The sequence below is a fragment of the Penicillium paradoxum genome (assembly GCF_028828445.1).
Source record: "Penicillium paradoxum strain IBT 22861 chromosome Unknown utg000007l_segment0_segment0, whole genome shotgun sequence".
Lineage (NCBI taxonomy): Eukaryota > Fungi > Ascomycota > Eurotiomycetes > Eurotiales > Aspergillaceae > Penicillium > Penicillium paradoxum.
The window spans coordinates 1,486,302-1,511,802 of NW_026643185.1; the positions used below are offsets into that span (position 1 = coordinate 1,486,302).

General features: G+C 49.7%; 8 protein-coding genes across 8 annotated transcripts; 3 read left to right on the forward strand and 5 right to left on the reverse strand.

The window, feature by feature from the left end:
* Positions 1–385: 385 nt before the first annotated feature.
* Positions 386–5,087, forward strand: N7457_008125 (transcription factor domain-containing protein; the record flags this gene model as incomplete). The annotated part of the gene is made up of 12 exons (XM_057179168.1): positions 386–440; positions 493–540; positions 597–1,346; positions 1,398–1,569; positions 1,857–1,931; positions 2,038–2,178; positions 2,221–3,219; positions 3,273–3,481; positions 3,542–3,674; positions 3,727–3,951; positions 3,999–4,154; positions 4,208–5,087. 12 exons carry the CDS (start codon positions 386–388, stop codon positions 5,085–5,087), a joined length of 3,843 nt encoding a protein of 1,280 aa, XP_057027554.1.
* A 489-nt stretch (positions 5,088–5,576) lies between these two features.
* On the reverse strand, positions 5,577–6,485 carry N7457_008126 (uncharacterized protein; the record flags this gene model as incomplete). The annotated part of the gene is made up of 1 exon (XM_057179169.1): positions 5,577–6,485. One exon carries the CDS (start codon positions 6,483–6,485, stop codon positions 5,577–5,579), a length of 909 nt encoding a protein of 302 aa, XP_057027555.1.
* A 1,056-nt stretch (positions 6,486–7,541) lies between these two features.
* N7457_008127 (uncharacterized protein) lies at positions 7,542–10,284 on the reverse strand (the record flags this gene model as incomplete). The annotated part of the gene is made up of 7 exons (XM_057179170.1): positions 7,542–8,524; positions 8,599–8,794; positions 8,845–8,950; positions 9,013–9,538; positions 9,599–9,785; positions 9,851–10,186; positions 10,255–10,284. The coding sequence occupies 7 exons, from the start codon at positions 10,282–10,284 to the stop codon at positions 7,542–7,544; spliced, it is 2,364 nt and encodes a 787-aa protein (XP_057027556.1).
* Positions 10,285–11,166: 882 nt separating this feature from the next.
* nimX (cyclin-dependent serine/threonine-protein kinase CDC28) lies at positions 11,167–12,314 on the reverse strand (the record flags this gene model as incomplete). Its single annotated transcript, XM_057179171.1, has 4 exons — positions 11,167–11,425; positions 11,477–11,640; positions 11,696–12,204; positions 12,266–12,314. 4 exons carry the CDS (start codon positions 12,312–12,314, stop codon positions 11,167–11,169), a joined length of 981 nt encoding a protein of 326 aa, XP_057027557.1.
* A 365-nt stretch (positions 12,315–12,679) lies between these two features.
* Positions 12,680–13,827, forward strand: alkB (oxidoreductase, 2OG-Fe(II) oxygenase family; the record flags this gene model as incomplete). The annotated part of the gene is made up of 2 exons (XM_057179172.1): positions 12,680–12,974; positions 13,046–13,827. The coding sequence occupies 2 exons, from the start codon at positions 12,680–12,682 to the stop codon at positions 13,825–13,827; spliced, it is 1,077 nt and encodes a 358-aa protein (XP_057027558.1).
* Positions 13,828–14,351: 524 nt separating this feature from the next.
* On the forward strand, positions 14,352–16,248 carry gmdA (putative general amidase GmdA; the record flags this gene model as incomplete). Its single annotated transcript, XM_057179173.1, has 4 exons — positions 14,352–14,627; positions 14,717–15,598; positions 15,653–16,061; positions 16,115–16,248. 4 exons carry the CDS (start codon positions 14,352–14,354, stop codon positions 16,246–16,248), a joined length of 1,701 nt encoding a protein of 566 aa, XP_057027559.1.
* A 261-nt stretch (positions 16,249–16,509) lies between these two features.
* N7457_008131 (uncharacterized protein) lies at positions 16,510–18,302 on the reverse strand (the record flags this gene model as incomplete). Its single annotated transcript, XM_057179174.1, has 2 exons — positions 16,510–17,674; positions 17,728–18,302. 2 exons carry the CDS (start codon positions 18,300–18,302, stop codon positions 16,510–16,512), a joined length of 1,740 nt encoding a protein of 579 aa, XP_057027560.1.
* Positions 18,303–18,903: 601 nt separating this feature from the next.
* On the reverse strand, positions 18,904–24,189 carry N7457_008132 (putative ABC transporter; the record flags this gene model as incomplete). The annotated part of the gene is made up of 15 exons (XM_057179175.1): positions 18,904–19,038; positions 19,099–19,143; positions 19,245–19,698; positions 19,758–20,047; positions 20,103–20,354; positions 20,408–20,969; positions 21,024–21,101; positions 21,153–21,819; positions 21,873–21,920; positions 21,980–22,104; positions 22,162–22,260; positions 22,311–22,433; positions 22,488–23,391; positions 23,437–23,608; positions 23,650–24,189. 15 exons carry the CDS (start codon positions 24,187–24,189, stop codon positions 18,904–18,906), a joined length of 4,494 nt encoding a protein of 1,497 aa, XP_057027561.1.
* Positions 24,190–25,501: the final 1,312 nt, after the last annotated feature.

Here is a 25,501-nt window from a genome sequence, read left to right on the forward strand (position 1 = left end):
TACAACCTCGACTGATCGCCCTCGATGGGCAGTACTTGGGCATCGTGTTACAGATGAGAATCGAATCTAGTTGTTGCATCTCATTGGACTAGGGATCAGACAATGCCTGCATTTCGATCTGTATTGCCTTAATCATACTTCTCCTTAGGTGTCAAGGTCCGGTTTGCAATTCACATACAGCTTCTTAGACCTGCCCCGGTACTAATTGGTATAGTCAAGCCCCGATTAAGAATGTAGCCATGAAGATTCCCAGTCCATCGATCGTCTCTCCGCTGTAAACCCCATGTACTCCGTAGCAACCTCGATATAGCGTCACCTGGCCCCACAGTCTCCTCACGGCTGACAAAAGCTGTCGTGTTTTTTTTGCCCCTCCATCGCCCCCTCAATGTTCGCTCGTCTTTCCCCTGGGATCCTCAAGCAGAGATTCTTTGTGCCAATCAGTCAGTCCAATCCATATCCAGTTCAGCTAGCCAATTATTAACAGTCTCCTAGGATCACTAGCAACCATGGCTACCGATACCTCCACCTATAAGCTCAACCGTTCGTGGACCCCGCGCAACTCATCAAACAACACTGACACAATGAGGGAACTACAGACACGATGATGCGGGTCAAGGATCCGCAGCGATCGGTGAAATTCTATGAGTTCCTTGGCCTCAGCTTGGTCAATAAGATCGACATGCCCGAATGGAAGTTCTGCAACTACTTCTTGGCTTATAACGGCCCAGCCTCCCTCCAAGGAGGTGATCGCCACTGGACCGATCGCAATGCCGTACTGGAACTGACTCACAACTATGGCACCGAGAACGATCCCAATTACAGCGTGGTGAATGGTAACACAGAGCCGCACCGGGGCTTCGGTCACATTGCCATCTCAGTCGATAACATCGAGGCTGCTTGCAAGCGGATCGAGGATGCAGGCTATCCTTTCCAGAAGAAGCTGACTGAGGGCCGTATGCGCAATATCGCTTTCGCCAAGGATCCCGATGGATACTGGGTCGAGATCATTCGTCGCGCCGATGAGGATCTCAGCACCACTACCGACCCCGGTAGCTACCGTTTGAACCACACTATGTTGCGCGTGAAGGACGCCGAAGCTAGCTTGAAGTTCTACCAAGAATCGATGGGTATGACCTTGGTCCGCACTATCGAGAACCCGGAGAACAAGTTCAACTTGTATTTCCTGGGATACCCTGCATCCAACCCGGAGATTAAGGAGGGCAGCAAGAATGGAGTGGCCGAGTGGGAAGGTCTCTTGGAGTTAACTTGGAATTATGGCACCGAGAAGCAAGAGGGCCCGGTCTACCACAACGGCAACACTGAGCCCCAAGGTTTCGGTCACATCTGTAAGTGGATGATCACACGACTTCCTGTTATTGTTTGCTAATTTAGACCAGGTATTTCTGTGGACGACCTTCCAGCTGCGTGCGACCGTTTCGAGTCTCTGAAGGTCAACTTCAAGAAGCGTTTGAGCGACGGGCGGATGCACAACATCGCATTCCTCCTGGATCCCGATGGATATTGGATTGAGGTGGTGCAGAACGAGAAGATCAAGCGCACTTCCAACTGGTAGACAATTTAAGATACATAATAATCGCGATGTACATATTCTACTCCACAAATTGGATATCACTTGACCACTTGGGCCTTCTTCTGCTTATCCCCCACCTTTTTTCCATAGGCCAACGCCAGTGGGCCCTTCTCCCCCGCCCCCAGGACATTTTCGAGCAAATTGATAACTTGCTTTTTACGAGCATTGAGACCGAGACAGGATGAATTAAACTTGGCCTTTTCCCTCTCATCTGCGGGGGTACATCCAATCACCACAAGCGCTCGGCATTGGCGACAATCGTCAGGGCCTCGGACTTCGGAATCATGTCGCCCGACCCTGTGAAATTGAAAAAGGCACCTCGTAAACATGTCACTACCGCGTGTGTGCCATGTCGGGAGAGCAAGATTAGGGTATGTGCCCCAGGTCTGGAGGCAAAGAGACGGGGTGGTAGGGGAAAGGTGATTTAACGCGTCATTTACTCGCAGTGTGATGGAGCTACTCCACACTGCCAAAACTGTCAGCGCAAAGGGAAAGAATGTAAATATCAACATGGGGACGACAAACGCAAGTAAGTACAATTGTTTCCGTGATTTGCAAATGCGCAAGCAGCTCCACGGGTCCAAGGGGTATCTAGCATGCAATTTACACACACTAACACTGATCGCTAGAGTATCGCTTCGAGCAGCAACCGAACTGTTCTCGGCCAGAATCGATCAGCTTTGTCAGTTTATCCAAGAGAATGGGCTGCAGCCGCCACCTATGAAACCAGAGGATGAAGCTGGTATGAATAAAGTCCTGGAGACTCTCCAGATCCCACGTGGATTCTCCCAAGCTTCAGCGGTGCCAGACGAGAAGCAACCACAGGCTAGACAAAGTCCTCCTGTGATTACAGGCCAATCTCCATCCCAGTGCCCGCCTGCTGTAAGTGTAAAGGGGCAACCCCCGACCGCAAACCCCGTCCCTGCTGGCACATCTGAAGCGCTCAACGCTCCCTCAAGTGGTCAACTTCCCTCGCCCGAGAGCTGGAGTCCCTTTGGAATGGTCCGAGGTGCTTCCGACAATCAAAACTTCGTCCATTGGGGATTCACACTCCCAACCGCTGAAAGTCTCGATACTATATATGCCAATCTCAGCGGAGGACAGGGGCCGGCGGCTCCTGCGATTTCTGGGATTCCAACCAATGCGGGATTTTCCCCAGATCACGACCAGGTTGGTATGGATATGGGTCAACAGGCAGGGTTTTTGCTGGTCCAACTTCCCCAAGAGGGAGATAATGAAACAGACAGTGGCGAAGAGGATGAAGCCGAGAATGACGTTATTGAGCAGTTATCGCATCGAATTGGCACTTTGAAGATTGCCGGCGATGGTCATCTGCGCTTTTACGGTGCAACGTCCAATCTTAATCTGGTCGATGTGTCTGCGACTCAGCAACGGCAACGACCAGATGCGCGAACTGTGCGCCACGATGGTCAGGATATTCTGAACCATCTCCGCGTTGGTCAGCCCGTTGATCAAGCCCTGGAAGATCATCTTGTGGAGCTATATTTCACCTGGCAAAACCCCAGTACATACGTCGTTGATAAAGAGATGTACATGACTGCACGATCTAAATGGCGTAATGAATTTGACGATACTCCGTTCTATTCGGAAGTTTTAACTAATGCAATGTGAATTTATCACGAAAATCCCTTTTTCAATTTGGTTCGCTGACTTGTTGCAGGTGTGCGATTGGTAGTGCCTTCGAGGCACGCTATCATCCCACATTTATCACTTTTCCCAAATCTCTCTCCGAATTCTTCGCAGACCGTGCTAAGGCGCTTTTGGAAATTGAACTCGATTCTCCGTGTGTTGCTACGGTCCAAGCTCTTGTTATTATGAGCTGTCATGAGGGCGCGTCAAATCGAGATGCTCGAGGTTGGCTGTATAGCGGTAAGCATATACATGGGAGGCGCAACAGCTATCTAGGGTTGTTATCTAATTCTTATATAGGAATGTCGATGCGACTAGCATTTGATCTTGGTCTACACCTTGACATGACAGCATACGTTAATAAGGGTGATATCACCCAGTTCGAGGCCGATGTACGCCGTGCGACATTTTGGGGAAGCTATGTTGCAGACCAGTAAGCAAGGCCCCATATATTGCATTTGAATCCTATCCCTAATTATAACAAGCTTTTGGGGCTTTTATTTGGGTCGTCCATTCCGCATGAACGCTGGAGATATCGGCGTCCCCAAACCCGCTTCTACTCTTTGCCCTGAAAGAACAGAAAGCTGGCATCCCTACGGTCATCAATTTATTGGGGGACCGCTTCAAAAGCCCTTGGAAAATCCCATTGATCTCATATGTAGGCAGTTTGTTGATTTATGGGAGATGATTTCCCCAGTTGGTCATATATTGTATGTGGCTCTCATGGTGTTATTGGGTAAAATGCTAATATGACTAGGTATGGGTGTTCCGACATCTCTCGGCACGATCTACAAAGAATTTGCTATCAAGTGACTGAAGATTTATTCGCCTGGAAAGCCAATCTTTCCTCTAGCCTGGAGATCGATCTAGACGATGATACGTCTCCAATATTGCCTCATTTGATGATGCTCCAGTAGGTAATTCGATATACCAGGTGGCAGAAAACCTACTAACAATCCATCGCAGTATGCAATACCACCAAATTATCATCTTCTTCCATCGCCCATGGCTCTCCAAAAGCTACATCCAACCTCGAAGTCCTCGTCAAGGTCCCGGGTATCATCATGCGCGACGCATGTGCGTCGAATCAGCCACTGCCATCGCACGACTACTTCAGCTCTACGAAAAGCACTATACATTCCGCCGCATGAACAACCAAGTTGTAGCGATCATATTCAGCGCAGCACTCATGCTTCTTTTTGTGACAGTATCCAGTTCCCCAATGAGCCCCGAAAGACCAGGTGACAGCCCGATATGGCCCCGCAACGCAGATATGGTGGCATATCTCAACCTGTGCTTCCGCGCTCTGGACGAACTGGGCCAATCGTTTGAGAACGCTAAACGAACACGCGATTACCTTGTGACCCTCCAACGGCGCTGGCAAACAAATATGCGCAGATCTGGCTCTGCGACGAAACGCCAGATAAGCAGTAGTAATTTGAAGCCAGCTGTGCAGCATGGGCGTGCAGCCTTCACTCAGGTCATTGATGGATCGCGGAAGAAGTCTCGTTTGACTGGCGGTGGATCGCCCCCCAATGTGCAGTCAACTGCACATGTGGCTTCCAACCAACCTCCGTCTTCTCGCTATCAGAATCAGTGCCCACCTGTCTTCCAACGGCAGCAGCCGCCAGCCTTCGCCATCCCCAACGCGCAACTAGATGATCTCGACTGGATGCACAACTCGGAGATACCCTTTGTGTCTGAGACACAGCGTGTCGATGCCGCCAATAATACGAACCAGATACCTTCTCCTTTCCCCGAGGATCCAACCATGCTCGCAGGCCTCGAGGATATTGATGGCTGGTGGCAGTCAGATGACTATGTGAGGACATCAATGCCACCATGAAAAGAGCCCTCCTTGTTCATTTGAAATATCCAGCCGACTGTTTACCCCAACTTCAGAAATTCATATTGTAACCACTCTATATCCCTACAGATACATTACAAAGCGTGACGGAAGCCCCCAAGTCCAGATAGTATTTATACGTGTGTGATGATGGTGCTGCACATGCATGACCCCCAAAGCTATCGAGGGCTACCGGGATCATGCGAGAGAAAAAGAGTATTCTAGCGGATTGGCTATGTAGTAGCAGCAGAACGCCTACGCATGACAGAGGCTCGTAGCCAATGTCGAATTGTTAGTGTATCGGTTGTGGATACAGGTGCCTGGGGTATGTATATGTCAAAGGGTGGTTTGCCATCTAAACCACTGATTATACCACATTCAGGACATCAGCGAATCTATAGATACCGCGTACTACCTTTATATAACGACATTGGCATGTCTGCCAGTGTCCACGCCAAAGTTTTGCCCCATCAGATATTGATTGCAATATCAATCAATATCATCCATCCTTCCTTGGAAGAAATTCCTGAGCCAATCACCCACTTCTTCTGCATTATGGTCAGTCCCGCGAACCCTGGACAAAGTGACCCTCCGCTCTCCAACCCCCTTCTCTCGGCCCCAGAAACAAGCCCGTCGCATAACCGAGACCATTTCATCGGCCTGTTTTGCAAGAACTGTAGACCCATTACCCATCTCTTTCCGCGATTTCTTCAATTCAGTCGTAGATGAGGTATCGAATTCAGACGGCAAACAAGCACCGTCTTCCCGTAGAAATACCTGAACCAAAGGCAACTTCACCTCCAGCCGCCCGATTCCATCCTCAGAGCCAGACCACGTCTTCCCACTTAGGCCGTAATCTAGTCCATATGGCGGCCAGCGCGAAAGCGCCTTCCGGCGACGCGTAGCAGTAGCGCCGATATCATCGATGTCATCAGCGTCTATATCGGGATACACATCTCGATCCCAGATCGAACTGTCCGATGAAGAGTATTCCTCTGCAGTTGTGCTTCGTGTTCTCAACAAGGGCACGGGATAATCTGGGCCCGTGAGATATTGAGGGAATGTGTGCGGGACGTCCCGGCCCGCGGAGCGAAGGAAGAGAATCGGCGAAGCGAAGGAGTCAAAGCAGCGCTCTGGAGTTGCGAAGAACTTTGAGCGGGCTTGTAGGAGGGGGACTAAGTCGGGCGGTGCTGAGGGGTTTTTTCTTGATCGGCGCTTGTGTTTTGGTTTTGATCTTGTTGTTGCAGGCGCCGCAGAATCATGTGCTTCTTTTTCGTCTATCTCTGGACTTGAGGAGGTGCTCTCGTGCGTGCAGTATTCGTCCAGACCTGGCCAGTCGCAAATGGGTTCCATAGCAGCGACGGCTTGTATGGATTGCGCTTCTGTGAGCGCTAGCATGAGGGCTAAAGACCCTCCGATGTGCGTGCCACAGATAGCTAGTCGGGCGGGCTTTAGATGGGTTTGAATCCAATCGAACCCAGCCAATGTATCATGGACGGGGGTTGGGTATTTGTAAGAAGTGGGTTGGGAGTTCTTTGATTCCAGGGATTGATCTGGGCCCTGGATTAGCTCTTTCGAGCTAGAGTCTGGATCTGAAAATGAGGAGACAGGTGATTGTATCTCCCCAAGACGGTAATTGACTGTGACTACCAATGCAGACGTTGTGGATGCTAGGACATGCTGCGGTGAAGCTGTGTAGCCAGACGATCGGGGACCAACTGTAAGAACTGAATCTCCATCTGTTTGAGATACATCTATATTATCTCTTTGGAATAAAGGTCCTGGTGGGAGATAGAGGATTACATTTGGGCCTTCTGGAGGCGACCCCTGGGGAGACCGGCTCAACGCGCTCGGTCGTGTGATTCTAGGGATAAAATTAGAATCTGCAGTTAGATCTTTAGATCGGGATATATCCTACTGCAGAGAAATAGAACCATTATTCCCGATAGGAAGGGTGATTGTCTCATCGGTGCATTCGGATAAAGCGGTAGAATATCGCGCGCCTCTAAAGTACGCGATGGAAATTCGAGTAGCTCCTCTACTGCGGTGACGGAGAAGGCTTATGCCGCGCCATGAGCAGATGATAGCTCGCATAGCACCGTCAAAGTATGCACTTGATGTTTGATGAGACTTGTCAGGAATGGAGTTGTCGGCCTTGTTATCCGAAGACAGTGTGTGCCTGGAAATTAAGGCCCCGGTCTCTCATCAGTTGGCGAGGATTGCAACAATTGAACATCAGCATACTTGTTTGCGATTTCCGAGACCTGATCTTTTTAAAATGCATCACAGATTGGATTGCTATAATATCACATATTATATATCTGCATCATTCAATTCAACGACGAGGGATAGTAGTGTATCGCTTTACAATTTGAATACGGCAAAAACGATGAGAAGAAACACACCCTAAATAGGAAGCTGACTGGTCCAAGAATCCCTCCACGTACACAGGTCTCACTTGGGAGTGGTTGCAGATGCAGCAGGGTCATCCCGATCCAGCGGAGCCTCAGTGTCATCCTCTGGCACAGGACGGACAACCTGCAAGCTCAGCATCGGATCCTTGGAATAAACCCTCAAACCCACCACACAGACTGCATTCCACGGATCAACAAAAGGCTCATCATGGTTTACCATTGGAGGTCTGCTCTTCACATTTGTCTCCTCGGGAGGCATATCGAGGTCGCTGTCAAACTCGAACCCTTCAAGCAAATCCAAGTCATTCTGGTCCAACACATCTGTAGCAATGCGAGTGTCTAGACTCAGACGTGGAGACTCGGTTCCACGTCGCCAGCCGCTGCTCGCGTGCCTTTCATGGAGTCCTTCTCCTCCGTTGAATTGAATGGTCGGGATGGCACCATTCGGGCGTGGGACACGACGGTCACTATTGTCACTTGAGACGCTGGCAGCATCGGTAGGAGAATCTTGGAAGGATTTATCTGGCAGAATCTGGGGGATACTGTCTGTTTCAGAATTGGGACCGTAGGAGCTGCTGCCAGGGGTTTGGTTCGCACGTCTTGCCTCCATGCGCGCATGTCGTGCATCCAGTTTCTGATTGCGGATCCAGTCTTTCTGCATCTTTTTCTTGGTCTCTTCGCGGAGTCTTTTGCGCTCTGATGCCTTGAAGAGTTCTCGTTGATGCTTTTCTTGCGTTGTCTCGCCCACCAGTCCTTTCGCATGAGCGAGATCGTATGAAAGGCCAACTTGGACTAGTTTTTCTCTTCTCGTCGAGGCCATTTGTTGGACAGCCTGCTCAGTTGAGTCGACATCTTCGTGGCGGAAAGCCGTGATTTTCATCAGGACGTGATAACGACCCGGCTCAAGGTCGATCTCAGCGTTCACAGATCTGCCCATGAAATGGCTACTATGACTGCGAACGAGATAATCCTCCTCTCCCGCTTTCTGCAAGCGGAACTTGAGCACGAAGCTGTACTCGCCAGCTAGTCCTCTGAAATAACGATTATCAAGCTACGTCTGTTAGCCACTGTAAAGTAATACAACATGGTGTCAAAACGTACTTGGGACAGAATAATGACTACCGGTCCGCTCTTGGTCACTTCCACCATGAACTTAGTGCTGTGGTAATCGGCAGACCAGGGAACATTCAAGGTGGCCCATTGCTGTGTAATAGTCCACTCTTCTCCAAAAAGTCGAGTCCGGTCGAAATGCTGGTATTTCTTGAGGAGATCGTTGTAATTGATCCAGAAGAACTAGGCCACGTTAGCCCATGGAAATGGGTATAGAAGATGCCTATACATACGCCATCGTTGCCAAATTTGTGACCAAGAGTATTCATCCACTCAGGTGTCCATTCTTTCGATCCATCACCCCAGGCACCATGCCATTCTTTGTGGCCCCATGGGTTCCTGGGATTTGTTAGCTGGGCATTTCTTTTTTTTGCTTTCAAATCTTTGATTCATGGACCTACCTCAGTCGCAACAGCCGCTGTCCCTTTTCTTCCCGCGCCTCCATTATGGAATAGGAGTGGCCCTCCGAGATGCCTTTTCGGTCTCTTGGGGGTCCTCGGTACTTGGGGTCTAACCAGTTCGAGAACAAGCCAGTTCCACAGCCGAACAAAAACTCCTTGTTGACTTTCATAAGTTCTTCAGTCCAGAAGCGGTCTTTATTCAGGATGTTGCTGGACAACACCTCGGACGTGACGCCTCCGGTGAGATCCTCGAGGGCTTCACCAACAAAGCCACCCTCGATCGCGGAGTAGTCACCATGGGCCTTCGCGAATGCTTTCTCAAGCAGCGGAAGCCAGGTCTCGTTGTCATCCACGCACTGGGCGAAGTAAAGCGCCCGCGAGCCTGTTTGCCAGACTCGTCGGTACTCTTCCTCCGTGTCAGTTCGGTTGATGTCGTCCCAGATGGGTCGCTCATCCACAGACTCATCATAATCAGCAGCGCGGAGATACAACTTGTCATCAATAATGCACTGCTGCCATTCACCATCTAGTAATCAGAATTAGCATGATACCGTGTCAAACACGACCTTGGACGCTCGCAGCTTACCTCGGTGGAAAACGAAGCCATAGATTCCAACTTCCTCATTGCGAGCAACACAAATTTTTCTGATCAGAACTTCTTTGTTACCCATGGTACACAATGCAGCCATCAGCCAGCAGTCTCCATCATAGCCCTGTCGCACATCCGACGCGGTAGGCCCATTGACGAAGAATTGCGGCTTCTCGAAGATTTCCTGGGTAGAAAGTATTAGCAAACACAAAGTTGGCTATGCTTGGAGGCATTCATATTCAAACTAACAGTCACTCTCTTCACGCCCCGCGGCCTCATCTCCAGATTGGGCTTATCCAATCCATCAAGATAGTGCCTCCGACCAGACTTCAAGTCACGCTCGATATCAAAGTGCGGGTCGGAGTATTTCTGATTCACGCGCTCGCACTCCTTGATGATACGATCTACAGACTTCCGACATTCTTCGCGTGCTTGCTCATAGGATTTGACAGCCTCGTGGCCTCGGATGAGGCCGCTGGGCACACGCTTAGCTCGCGTCCGTGCGTATGGATTGTCCGGTAGTACAGTGTATACTTTGCCGGGGTATTTGGTGTTGAATTGTTCCCAGAACTGTCTGACGGTATCCTGGGGTGATCGACAGCGTAAGCGGGGGGAGGTCTGCTATTTGAGCGCGAGGAGCCTGGCCCTGCAACGCCATAGCCCATCTCGTCGTCAAACTCCATAGTGTGGGGTTTCGGTATTGATATTCTTCGCTTGGTAGGGGCTTTTCCTTTGGTATCTCTTGTGTTCTCTTTTGAAGAGCGCAAAAGAGGGGATCTTTGGGTGGCTATCTTTTTTATATCGCACTGACCACTGCAACGGCGACGATGACTGTTGATGGAAATAGAAAAGAGACCAGGAATGCTCTTCTAAATAAAAACCCTAGGGAATTGGAGAATTCCCCTCACACCGGGCACCCCGAGCCGAGAGCATAGCCTCCGCCGTCATTCTCTCGTATTGATTCGTTCTGCGGCTGTTCTCCAAAAAGGCGTTCGCTGTAAGGCTGCATGTACATTGGACTAGTGAGCGAATGAGCGAATCCAACGACGAAAGGTGTCTTTGGCCCCCACCTCGCTTCTCAGCCCCTCCTATAACGGCCATAAGCCGGATAAGCATGAATCCCACAGTGGTATTGACTCTCTTGTGTCAGATATTGTGCTCTGAAGAAAGTCCATGGATTGCTGAGGGTGAAACAAACACCGAGCAATGACCGCATTGGACTCAACTAGAACGTTAAGATGCTTAGCATGTCTCATTCCACCTGGAGGTTTGCGGGGCGCAGCTGAGAAGGTTTCCTTGGCCTGCCTTTACCTGCATCTGGAACATTGTCTACCTGAGGCTGAAGAGGCTGAATGCAATGGTAGCGTCACATCATTTTTCAGTATCTGGCTACAGGGTAAAAAGGGTATGTACGCCTGTTATTCAAGACTAAAGCACTTCGTATCCAGTAAGCCCGCCCTCCAAATCACTCCCCATAAAACGCCGTAACAGGGAAAATAAAACATGTCCCAAAACCACTCCCGAGAGTGAATAAGATTACACAGAAAATGCGCAGAATCGTCACACTAGTGGAAGCCGTTGGTTTGGCCACGTTCGGAGTAGTATGCGGTGCCGTTACGGAAGTACGGGTGAAGGCAAGCCTGCTTAGCTGAGAGTCGGTGGGCAGGGTCAAACTCGAGCAGAGACTCCAGGAGCTGACAGCCAGCTTCTTCCAGGCCGGGGACAATCTCAGTGTCAGGACGCTTCCACTTGGGGAAGGTGGATTTGTAGTCGGGGAATGAGGTCACGCCGGGCCAGATATCTTCGCCGGGAGTACCGAGGATACTGCGATTCGTTAATACATGTAAAATCGGGGGGGGCTCAAAGTCAACTAACCGGAAGATCTTGAAGATCTCGTCAATTTCAGAGTCACCGGGGAACAAAGGCTTGCGTGTGCACATCTCGGCGAAGATTGCACCCACTGACCACATGTCAACGCCCGTGGAGTATTGGCGACCACCGAGCAGAATTTCCGGGGAGCGGTACCACAGTGTAACAACCTGTATCCTCTGTCAGTGATCTAAGATCCCGTAGAATTGGGTCTCCAATGCATACCTCGTGGGTGTAGGTGCGAAGGGGAACACCGAAAGCTCTAGCCAGACCGAAATCGGCCAACTTCAAATTTCCATCACGGTTGATCAACAAGTTCTGCGGCTTCAAGTCACGGTGCAGAATTCGGTGACTGTGGCAGTAGCGGATGCCCTCTACCAGCTGAGACATGAATTTCTTGACCATTGCCTCGCCCAGGCCCAGGCTTGCACCCGCCTTGAAACCATCGGGCAGGGGCTTTCCTCGTCCACCGTCACTGACGGGCAGAGCCTCCATGTATTTCTTGAGGTCGAGATCCAGGAACTCGAAAACGAGGTAGAGCTTGTGGCCATCGGCATGGACAATATTGTGCAGCTGAACGATGTTGGGGTGCTGCATCTCTTTGAGAAGAGAAATCTCGCGAATTGCGGTGCTGGGAACGCCTTCATCCTCGGCCTCGAGACGGATCTTCTTCAGGGCAACGATACGGTTGGGGTGGTTAAGTTCCCGGGCCTTGTAGACCACGCCGTAAGTGCCTATGAGAATCGACGCGTTAGTTGGGCTGTGTGTGACACCACCCCTGTCGAGGGTCCTTACCCTCGCCGATCTTCTCGATTTTCTGATAGTTCTCCATAGTGCCCGACATCTGATTCTCTCTCCTGTCATTCAGATTAAAAAGAAGTTCAAAACAATAAAGCTCGAATGAGATATGGGACAGATTGGGGGGATGTTGCCAAGGAGAATTCGTAGGGGATGCAAGGAGGGCGGTGATAGTCACTGCTTACCCTTGGGATGTAGATCTCTGAGAACAGCTCGAGCAGCACGCTCTCCAATATCCTCCTGCAGATCAAGAAATGTAACTTGAAGAGATGATAGACAACAGACAGTCTTCCAATGGTGGGGAGAGAAAGACACAAAACAAACAACGCGCTCACCGCCCTGTGATAGGCGCGGGGGTACCTTTTCTTTCCATCCAAAGTGGTTATACGGTCTCGACTTCAACTCTTTCCAATGGCCCAAATTAAAGGTCTTAGCGCTTATGACCGTCCTCCTGATCCAGTGAGGCTCTGCTACAAGAAATATTCTAAGATTGCCTTGTCTGAAGTTGACAATGATCCGGAGATCCTCGACCTACAGCGGATCGATCCCGACCAACTGCCAAGCGGAGTGACGATCGCGCATTATATGTCCAGTCAGAACCTGCGGTTGGCGTTCGAGGATTTTATCTGTGGAAACCATGCTGCAACAGAAGAGCATGCTCCCTTGGCTGAGAATATCCCGGTCTTTGCTCACAAATCGATCTCCGGTTAGCATTGTAGCGCCTCACTTTTGAACTGACCCAAGCAGGACGAAGAGCTATTCCTGACCTCCTCATAGGTCTTCTGATGATACCTGCCTTATTTCCTCCTACCGTTCAAATCGAATTGCTCTCTCGCCTATTTCACCGAGACTTGCCCAATCCCGAGCATCAGACAAACTTACACCTACACTATGATGTAACATATCCCGAAGATGCAGACACCCACACACCCAAATCATTCTTCGCAGACGATCCCACGCGCACTCTACGGCCGAAAGACCCTCAGGTACACAAGGCCTTGACGATCCAAAACGTCTTGGAGAAAAAGCTGCGCTGGGTCACCTTGGGCGGACAGTACGATTGGACTGCCAAAGTATACCCGTCAGGAACCCCGCCGGAGTTCCCGCCAGATATTGCGCACTTGCTACGCGTGGCATTTCCGGAAACCTCTGCTCAGGCCGCCATCTTGAACCTATATTCTGCGGGGGACACGCTGAGCGTACACCGGGATGTGAGTGAGGAATGTGACGTAGGTCTGATCAGTGTGAGTTTTGGATGCGATGGGCTGTTCTTGGCCAGCCACGATGATGGGAATGGTTGCGAGATTATTCGGCTTCGTTCGGGCGATACCGTCTACATGAACGGTAAATCGCGGTTCGCCTGGCACGGAGTCCCGAAGATCCTGCCTTCGACCTGCCCCAAATGGCTGGCTGACTGGCCATCATCTGGAGACTCAGCTCCAGGAATGCCACCTGGTCCTTACGAGATGTGGAGGGGTTGGATGTCTGGTAAACGGATTAATCTGAACGTTCGACAAATGACAGCCACCCAAATATCCGGGGATAGGGCAGAGGTTTGAGAATGGGGAATCCACATGCCAGTAACCTTTTCAAAAGCCTTTCCTCGGTCCAAGCGTGGACGGCATATCATGATGATCTGCTCCAACACAAAGAGACGAAGCCACCTGTCGATGTGCAGGTGTGTTGCTTCGTTGAGTTGAGTCAAATCCCTCACTTCAACCTCTAATAATCCACTGTCATCTCCAAACCACCATATCTTTACTATGGAGAAATATCCTGAGCTCGCGGATCCGATTTCTGCGATTTCCACTCGAGTGGAAATAACACCCAGCCATCCCCTAGACGAACTATTTTAACGTAGAAAGAGCGAATAGTATGGCCGTTTCTGCAATACTCCAAATCCAATATCAAGTCGTATGCAAACCGAGTGAATAAAAAGCAAACCCCCAACTGACTTCACTTCAGTCACTCCAACAACCCCGCACACTCTGATACCTCAACCCAGCACAAGTTGCTGCGTTAGTTGTCAACAGCTCAGTCGCACAACATCACCATTCAACAAGCTTAACATCCCTGAATCACAATGACCGATGCAACCTGGCGCACGCGCGGCGAAGCCAAACGCCAGTCAATTCTGGATGCTATCCCTCAGAAATGGCGATTGAACGATGATGTCCCATCTGCTGCCGAGCAACGTGATGTCACCGGAGATTACATTCGACAATTTCTCACCGACCGTGAGATCGAGATCACAGAGAAAGATGCCGTAGATATCGTGGCGCAGACATCCACCGGCCACTGGTCAGCTCTCGAAGTCACCGAGGCCTTCTGTCACCGGGCCGCACTGGCTCACCAACTGGTACGTCGATATAAAAAGGCATTTCTGGCGTCTAGGAGCTTCCAATGTCAAATGTCTACCCAAAAGTCTAACCTTCAACCAATTCTCAGGTCAACTGTCTCCACGAAGTATTCTTCGAAGCAGCAATCGAAGATGCCAAACAGCAAGACAAATACTTCGCCGAACACAAAGTCCCAATTGGACCCTTGCACGGACTACCCGTGAGCCTGAAAGACCAATTCCACATCAAAGGAGTAGAAACCACCATGGGCTACGTCGGCTGGGTCAACACCTTCCAAGGCCAACAAAATGACCCTCGCACCGGCAAAGAGGAGAGCGAACTGGTTCGCGAGCTTCGCAACCTCGGCGCCATTCTCTACTGCAAGACCAGCGTGCCAGCCACGCTCATGACCGGCGAAACCATCAACAATATCATCGGCTACACCTGGAACCCCAAGAACCGCCTGCTCTCCAGCGGTGGCAGCTCCGGTGGCGAGGGTGCTCTCATTGCGCTTCGCGGCTCGCCTGCTGGTTTTGGTACTGATATCGGAGGCAGTGTGCGCATTCCTGCTGGGTTTAATTCGCTCTATGGTCTTCGGCCGTCCAGTGGTAGGATACCTTACCAGGGTGCTGCGAACTCGCTGGATGGACAGGGCGTTATTTTATCCGTTATTGGACCTATTGCGACAAGTGCAAGGGCTTTGACGCTCTTGTTCAAAGCTGTTCTCGGGCAGGAGCCGTGGCTTTATGATCCGCTTGCGCTGGAGTTGCCGTGGCGCGATGAGGTCGTTCAGGAGACAAGGACATTGATTGAGAAGGCTCAGGGTGGATCTTCCACGCTTGCATTTGGCATTATGAAGTACGATGGGGTGGCCACTGTTCATCCGCCTATCGCACGGGGATTGAGGATTGTCGAACAGACGCTGCAGCGGTTGGGTCATCGAGTCGTCGAGTGGAAGCCTCCTTCTCATGCGACTGCCGTTGAGATATTCGTATGTACTCGTTGTCTGAAAGACTTGGAATTGTTGATGCTAAACTCATGGCAGGATAAAACATTCGACATGGACGGTGGTGCAGACTTCAAGTATCATTTCGGTCTTTCTGGAGAACCCCGGGCTCCGCAGGTAATCGGGACTCACAGTGGCGTCCAAATGACAGCATTTGAGATTGCTGCGCTGAATGTTGCGAAGCGCGAGTATCAGAAAGCATACATGGATTACTGGAATAGCACAGCGCAGTTGACAGGAACAGGGCGCCCTGTTGATGGACTTCTCTGTCCATTGGCTCCTCACGCGGCAGTTCTGCCAAATGAGTACAAATCTGTGGGATATACTGCGTTTGTGAATGTGCTGGACTACACTAGCATCACGATCCCGGTTACGTTTGCAGACAAGAGGATCGATGTGCTTTCGGCTAGTGGATCGGTGGAGGGTTCTGAGAACATCCACTGGGATTGTGAGTTTCCTGTATGGGCTTCCTTCTTTGGAACTGAGCTGACGACTATTTAGATGATGCCGAAGCCTACGATGGAGCCCCGGTCGGCGTGCAGTTGGTAGGCAGGAGATTGCAGGAAGAGAAGATATTCACTCTAGGGGAATATCTGGGCGACGAGATCGCTCAAGATGCGAAAAGGGGCATCTGAGTCTAGTTCTGCTTGACTTTTCTAGGGATGAGCTATTTTATTGCAAATGCCAAGTCGCTGCAACAAAGCATTTGTCTGAATTTGAATTATTCGATATGGATATCATGATCAAACTTAGTCGTAACTATAATCTTCTTGACTGAGAAAAGTAATTCGAGGAGCAGGCCAAACAACCTACTGTCCCAACCTAATGCAATATATCAAACAGTACTCTGGCGCCTTCCTCGATGCTTGTACACGTGTATTATATTCCAAAGCCGATCAATGTCTGGATGACGATGGAGGAGTCTGTCCTGAAGGCGCAGCGATATTGGATAAATGGGGTGTGGAAGACCCCCAGGGTTTACCAACTGCAGAAGGTGGAGGAGGACCGGGTTCGGACGAAGGACCAGACGGGTCTTCCGAGCCATTCATAAGCCGTTGTCGTTTAGCTGGAGGCAGCCCCTGAGGGGGACCGCCCGGTAGGTTACCGGTCATCCCACCGGGAAGCCCACCGGGCGGGCTGCGGGGATCTGCATAAGAGTGTGGTGATGCGTAGTGGGTGGATGAAGCAGGGGTCGAGCCAGCAACACCATCCGGACTCATAGCAGCAGCAGTTTGCAATGGGCGCAGGCGGTTCGGATGAGAGGTGGTATCTTCGCCAGGGCGCGGAGGTCGGACATCAGAATTGTGCTGGGGCTGAGTTTGGTCTGTTTCCCCCAGCGGGCTGGGATTTCCATAACCAACTCCGATCCGGCCCATTCCCTTGTCATGCATGACAACACGCCTCCATTTGGCAACTACATTGTCATAATCCCAGCGTGCCGAGTCGGCGCTGATCTGGCTATCTTGGGCGTCTAATTCCCGCGCTACCTCCCGTGGCAGAGGGAGGGTATCTGGGGGGAAGAGCGCGAATTCACGAGGCCACTGGCATGATCCGAGACGCTCTACTTGTGCCCGCAGCTGGTTTGCTTCCTGCTGCACTCGAGCCAGTTGCTCATCTGAGGACTTGCGCTTCTCAAGCTCCCGCGCAAATGCACGGGTGATCTCCAACTGCCATGCGTCGCGACGGGTCTCGTGAGGGAGAGAATTCCAATGGTTGAAGGCCAGTTCCAAGTGTCGGAAACTGATATCTTCATGTTGTTGTGCACTGCGGTATATCATGTTTGGATCCACCCCAGTATTTCCGTGTCTTGCGTGGGGTGCAGTAGTAGACTCGGCAGCAAGTTGGTCAGTTTGCCATTGTGCGACCTTGGATCGTAGCGCTTGGCGGATTATATCGAGATGCTCGGCACCTGGGGCCTGGAGGGGAAATGAGGCAGAGGAGGAAAAGGGGTGTGTCGCAAATAGGCTTGGAGGGGGAGGGAGCAGCTGGAGACACATAGAGGGGAACGTCTGTGCTTGGATGTCGAAGTCGAAGGGAGACAGCCGAGGCCGTATGCAGGAGCTATTATTTCGTAAGCTTGGTTGAAACTAAATGGTGGAACTGAGGTGGCATACGTTGCAGCTTTAATATTATCCAGCACTTCGCGCAGTGCCAGCTCCAGCGCCCGCATCGTGTCAGGGTTGCTGGAGCTACTACCTCGGCTCGCATAATCGGGTAGCTGTAACGACGCAGTCCGGGATTGTGATGGGGCGATGCGATATGCATCCGGTACGCGACTGGGATTGGGGATGTCATTGATCACCCCCGTCGCGTGCCAGGTGGGCGTGTTGAACATCATGCGCACAGGAGCCTCGCGCGACTTCGAGCCCGATTCGGCGGTTGTATATGGATCGGCAGACCCCTTTTTTTGAGCACGTTCAGGGCTGCCTTCGTGCTTCCCTGTGGATGTTCGGGCCTGACGTCGTGTGATCCCACTGCGAATCCGTCTAATCTCTTCGACATCGTGGATTCCATCGGGTTTCTTCTTGAAAAGGAATTGATCGAGGTGTCGGCCCAAGGACGAGGATGTAAATGCCTGTTGGCAGTACTGACATTTGCGATCCTTAGCAGCAAGACTGGCCTTCGACTGGTCATCGGCAGCGGCCGAGCCTTCGGGGGTATCTCTTGAGGTTTCTGGTTCTTCCTTCATATTCGCGGATGTAGTCAAAAAATAAGTAGGGCAATGAGGATTGGGCTCTCGATCTTAAAGAGACATGACATAAAAGGGAATGCGCTCAGAGGCAGCGAATCGCGAAGGCAGAATTCGACGCGCCTGGGGAGATGAGAGAAGGAAGATTCCGATGGGAGAACGCCAAGCTTTCTGGCGCGGAGCTGCGCGATGAACAATTCGGGGAGATTTATCTACGGTCTCTGCTCGAATAGGCTGGTTTTATTGAATCTAGCTTGGATTACATATGTGTTACCGTTCCAATGCTACCGATGCAAGTATTAGGTAGTCTCTGCAATGTAACTAGGCGACTCAGCCAATAGACGAAGCCCAATCGATGTGACTGCCTAGGTGCATATAGTCCTTCGAGCAAATCAAAATTAAGCAATATGATTCACTTGGCTCTTTCGGAAAGAAAAAAACGTCATATTTTCAGGATGACAGGTTTTGTGGTCCGAGTATCCTATCTCTGTCAAATTGGGACCTCGTTCTGAGTAAATAATATGTAGACGAGCGGGCGCCAGAGAGCGTGAATACGATACACTCATGCACAGGCAGCATAGAAGACATGCGGTAACAGCTTTCAAGAACCATCTTTGCTCTGTCTCGTCTTACGAGCACTGAGCCAGCGTTTCAGGTTGCGAGCCCCATGCAAATACAACCAGGACAAGGCGAAAACAAGAGCGAAGTCGAAGATGATATATCCCCAGAAGATACCCTAGTACGTATTAGACCAGAGCTGCCAGAAATGACGTGTTTCAGGGTACGGAGTACTCACATAATCTCTCCACTTGTGCGAGTAAAACACGTTGATGCTCTTGCCCTACAAGTGTAAAGAGCCCATGTTAGCCATGTCCCTCCTCGGGTCTCTCAGACACGCGAAGGAAAAAAAATCAAGAAATAGAATCGTAGATGTTAACTTACAAATTGATCACCGGTTGAATATTGACAGAATGAGCACATTCCATTCCCAGCGTCTCGGACATATCCACCAGCTTTCTCGGCATATGACTTCGCATACTCTTGACAAGTCTTGCCAGGCGGAGGACTAAAGCGAGATTCTTCACGCTCCACACACCGCAAAGGAATGTTGTGTATAATGACTCCAAGGAAGCCCTCGAGTAGATAGTGGAATGGAGTAAGCCAGTACATCCATGACTTCCAAAAGTGCGGCAGGGCAGCGTAAGGGACGACAACACCGCAGAATGCAGCAATAAAGGTGAAAAAAGTAGGCACAAGTAAGCTTGCAAATAGCTCATTGGGAGCCACTGCTGCTATGAACTGGCCAAATCCAACGTAGTACAATTCAAAGAGCATGAGCATCATCCAAACATAGCCGGAACTGAATGAATCGCGCGGAAACCAGGTTCCCCAGTACCTTTCGTATTATTTCCGTCAGAATTTGCAAATAAAACATTTTTGGTTGACAAGACTTACCAGCAATTAAAGTAGATTGACCCGGCTACAATGGAGTATGGCAGTTCTGGCAGAATCGTGCTCGTCACAAAGGCAGACCATGAATAGATCTTAGAGTTTGCTTCACGAGACTCATAAAGACCCCGGAAATGCAAAAAGCGTGGTTGAAGCTGTTGCACTAGCGGTGGAGCTATCGTCAATGTCATGAAGACAGAGAATAGCCTTGATTGCATGTCAATGTAACTGTTCCCCAGATGCCAGAATGTGAAGGTGTTGAAAAGACCTGTGAAAATATGGAGCATGAATTTACCCTAAGTGATAGTCAGTCGAATGGTTCGAGTCCGTGTACAAAGGATAGTGACTTACAAGCACGTAGTCGGGGATCCTCCAGTAGGCCACAAATGCACGCTTGGTGACTGCGACCATCTGGATGTAGAGAGGCATTGCGTACTCGCGATCATCATTGGTCTTCTCATTATTTTGAACATTGCGACGGGAAGCAATGATACTGTCCAATTCCTCAGAAAGCTGCTTGGATTCAGGCGAATTGGCCCATACATCGCCCCAATCTTGGCCCTTGTAATCGGGATTTCCGGCTCCGATTACTTCCAGCATATACTGGAAAGAAGAAGGTTAGTATTTTGTAACTTTCCTGGGTTCATAAGACACACCTCTGCCGGATTTGCGTGTGGTGAGCATTCCTTGCCACCGTTTCTTTCAAAGTAGTCGATGAGGGTCTTGGAGTCATTTCCAAGTGGCCCATTGTAAACAACTCGTCCACCGCTCTTGAGAAGTAAAAGTTCATCGAAATTTTCGAACAGAACGGCCGAAGGTTGATGGATCGTACAGAGAACAGCTTGGCCAGCATCTGCAAGTCGACGGAGGAAGCGTACAATGTTGAACGCAGCCAGGGAGTCAAGCCCAGATGTTGGCTCATCTAGGAAAAGCAAAAGTTCCGGCTTGCTTGCCAGTTCCACTGCAATGGTGAGTCGCTTGCGTTGCTCTTGATTGAGGCCTGAGCCTGTTGTCCCCACTGTCGCGCCGGCGATGGACCGCATTTCTAACAAATCAATGATAGTTTCGCAGTAATCATACTTTTCTTGTATCGGAACTTCTTTTGGCTGTCGTAACAAAGCAGAAAATCGCAGTGATTCCCGCACAGTGGCAGTGGGCTCGTGGATGTCCATTTGCTCAGCGAACCCGGTTGCTCTCTGGAAGCTCCTTGGGAGAGATCTGCAAATATTAGACAGCTGTATCTTTTGTAAAAATGCGACAAAGAGACATTACCTTCCATCGACCAAGAACTCGCCCGTAATCACTCCAAAGTTGACTCGCTGTGCTAGCGCATTAAGCAAAGTAGTCTTCCTAATTAGAGATTAGCATGGGGTAGATATTAACGTGTTACTCCTCTCTTACCCTGCACCAGATGCCCCCATCAACGCGGTGAGCCTGCCAGGCTTGACATATCCCTGAACATGTTGCAGTAGCTGTCTCTGTCCGCCCTTGTACGGAATAGTGTAGTTGACATCTTGCCATGTGAAGATCGCCGTGTTTTTGGCAATATTCTGCACTTCATCCTTCGATTCAGTAGACGCTCTGTCGTCCGTGTTCAGGGCTATGCCATTCTTCTCGGCAGATTCCTCATCTGCTGGGGAACCGGAATCTTCGATGACCTCTTGGACTTCTTTGGGTGCCTCGCTTCTCTTGAACACTGTAACCGAACTTCCACCCTTGTTGGGTCTCTGCATTTCCATTCCCAGCATTGTTAAGCAGACGAAAAAGATGAGCCATCCAATAATGATGCCAAAATTTCGCCACAAATGCGCTCTGGTGTAGGTGTATGCTGTTTGAATATACTTTGGTCCTTGAACAACCAACTGGTCTGGGTCACTGCCTTGAATTGCACAGCTCTGGTGGCCGGAAACTGCATTCGGTCCATCCGGTACAATGTATGGAGGTTCGCATTTGATTTTCAGGTTGTGGAACTCGTTAGCCATCAATGCCTCGAAGGCGTATTGGACAGGGTTGATCCAAATCAGCCACTTTAGCCATGGATGCATTTTCCATGGAGGAATGAGGTAGCCTGAATATTTGGTCACTAAAAGCAAGCACAAATTTTCATTGTATTTAGCTTACCTGTGTATACAACCAACGCCTGTATGGCAACACCAGTGAGACGCGTTGCTTGCTACTGTTATTATAGGTTTCTTGGCACGCTTGAAAGGGTCTTTTTTGCCACTTACCGATATCCAAAGAGGCACATAGAGCACCGAGAGCACGAAAGAATGAGTACATTGTCATCGTGAGTGTGAAAATGATCAGTAAGTTGATGAAAAATTGCGAAGGTGTTCGTGCAAGGTTCGCCATGCTAGATAGATAACTTGTCAGCTTCATAGATTCATGTAATCCACATATTAAGACTGACAAGTATACTATGAGGTCAAATAAAACGACTTGGATGAACACAAGAGGTATATCTACCACAACTTGGGCGAGTGCATATGCAGCAGGGCGGTAGAAGGAGCTATTAGCGATTAGCTTTGTCTTTTTTATGTCAGTTTTTGAGGTTCTCACAAGCTTTTATGCTTCATCAAAATTGGTCGGCTATCAAATGCCGCTGTCAGCTCTGCCATGGCAAGCAATGCATTGAACAACAGGATAAAGAACATGACTCCACCCCTCGTAAAGACACCAGAGCTGTAAATGGTTAGCTATACTGGGTTATCCGAAGTTTGAAGAAGCTTCTCCTACCTTGTATCTGGTAGATTGTAGAACAAACTGCCAATGATGAGCGCTTGAAAAGTGATAACACCCCATTTGCCGATCAAAGTCTCCCTGTCACCAAACATCACGAGAAATTGACGGTGTGTGAGAATCATAACCTGCTTGTAGAAAGAGATTGTGAAATTTTTCCGTTGTTTACCACTCCTTGCAGCCTCTCTTTCTTGCTTTTGGGCTTGGATCTCGCCCTCAAAGCTTTCGATGTCTGCTAGGTTTCGTTTGTAAATGTCACTTCGACGATACAAATCTTGAAATTCGGTGGCAGTTCGAGGAATTCGGTTCTCCCAGCCCTCCTTGACACGTCTTGCGTGCGGGTCACTGACCGAAGTCAAGAAGTCGGGGGTTGTCCAACGCGGTGGGCATTCAAAGCCCATGCGCTCAAAGTAAGCTTTTGCATCCTGACTGGGACCAAAGAACGAGCATTTTCCGTCTTCAATGAGAATCACCTTATCAAAAAGATCGAACAGATTCTCTGAAGCCTGGTAAAGAGCTACGATTGTTGAGACATTGGCAGTGTTTGTCAAACTTCGCAAACTTTGGACATACTCCAGCGCGGTGCTGGCGTCTAATCCCTTGGTGGAGTTGTCCCAACACTGAGTGCTAGCTTTTGTGACCATAGCTTCGGCGATTGAAGTTCTTTTCTTCTCGCCTCCGGAGATTCCACGGATGAGTTCATTGCCAACTCTAGTTCCCAGGACATGCTCAATCCAGAATAACTTAGCTATGGCAGATAAGAACGTCTCCTGGTATTCTTCTCGGCTTTCTCCCGGAATTCGTGATGCTTTATCGGGGGTTCGAGACTTCAATGCAAAGAGAAGTGTATCTCGCACAGTCAAAGTTGCATAGTGAAGATCATCCTCGGGATTGTACAAGACTGAGAAATTTAGTTTTGCGCGCAATCAGACATATAACCACAAACCTTCGGATCTATATTGCCTTGCCATCTTTTCTGAATCGGTGCCTCCATATCGCACATCACCTTCGATACTTTCATATCCAGCTCGTTGATTGCCGAGCACTTTGAGGAAAGTAGAGCAACCAGAGCCAGGGCGACCCAGAACCAGCAGCATTTCTCCCGGACGAACACAGCCCTTGAATAGGGTCAACCAAGGCTATCACAGTGGATAAGAACCGTACTTGCATTGAAATTATCCAGAATAGTCCGTATCGAGGCTTTTCCAGCGCCAGTGGCTCCTCGGCCACGAGTCAGAAGTCTTTTGATGAGCCGTGGCAGCCCCAGAAAGATGTCCCCGTTAGTGGGTTGGAGAGCAGCTCCAAGGCCCACCCCCTTCACGGTGAGATTCTTCCATACGACTCCCAGATGGCGTGTTTTCTCTTCTTCTGAGTTCTCCTTGCGTTCACGGCCGAACATCCGTGATATCAGTCTCTCTACCTGGGCCCAATCTTCCCCTTCTGTTTCGTGACCGGAGGCCTGGCTGCGGCGTCGAGACATGATTCGTGCAGTACTATCATCATCTGAATTCCCACTTATGCGATATCCTTGGGGATCTGACGTTGTTGTGCGGATTGGCTCGAAGTCATCGTGTGGGAATGAACCCACGGGCGAAGATGACCTCCCAGAGGAAGGGGTGGAATTGCGAGTCGGCTCTGTGCGTATAGCCAGCGTAGAATCGCTGTCTACAGAGTGACCTTTCTCCATATTTTCCTCCATCGTGAGTATCTTCAACTTTCACTGAGAATTTCGAAATGCAGAACCCGAGAACAAGTGTCTGTGCCACCCGATTATGAGACGGTGGTACCGGATGATCGAGGGAAATTATAAGACAGTCTTAATTTGAACTTCCCTTAATTATAGTGAGATATTCGGACTATTATAGAGACTTGCAAGTGAAATTAACACGAGAGCACTGCTCGCCCCGGATGTAGCGATTACGTCAAATATCATTGAGAAAACAAGTCTCGGCATCGGAACGTCAAAAGGCCGAAATATACTCTGGGAATTTGGTTACAGATCTTCTTCTTTCTTTTCGTGGGCTGAGGAAGATGGAAACAGGTATGTCCCCTGTCGGGTGAGGTCATAGCAAAGGGCTCCCGGGGCCTGTCATGTTGGCCACCCAGGCTCGTTTTGGGGGGTGAAGCAAGCAGATCATCGATAATCCCAGTGGGCAGACAATGCCTTCCAAAGATATATTCCTAAGTTCATCTGTCTGATAACTTCTCTCTGTAATACATGTAATGCGTATATTTAGACCCCGCATTTTAAGTTCGCCATCGCTCATGAAGTCATCGACCATACAAAGACCGTATAATATGGCTAGTCCAGCCTTGGGCTATTATTTACAGGCCACCATTTTATGTCTTTAGGGACTTCGGTTTTTGTGCTGCGAGTTTAAGTTGGCGCATGTCTGTTCACGGGTCCTGGCTATCTATACAATGTCAACCTTCTCAATTTATACCCACCCAACACTTCAACCAGCGAATTTTCGGCTCGTCATCGTTTTCGATTATTCTCGTTCGTTATTCTCTCCATGTGTTGGGTCTGAACTAGATTATAATCCGATATTCGAGTAAGCTCAGACACATTCAATGGTGTAGAAGGTCGTGACTATTTGAACAAGGAGACTCAATTATCTGACATCGGCATGAATGACACGATTTTTATGCCTCTTTGCCATTCTCATTCGGTGACAATTGAGGCCGTGCAGTCAGTATTACCTACCTATTCGCACATAGTACCAAGGTCACATATACATGTACCTGAAGGGTACCTGTCAGGGGAAACGTAAACATCTGCGGAATTGATTCCCGGCATCTACCTGTCCTATTTAGTATCATCCCACCTGCCTAAGAGGTCTAACATATAGCCTTTTCCATTCATCACTGCCGATGACGAGCGTAATCTTGCTTATCATGGTCTCGTCATCTTTCCAATGTAGTCGAACACACTCAATAACCTTAGATTGTATTGTTAGGGGAGTGATAACCAAGCTACAAACGCACTTGCTATATTTTTACTTGGAGTC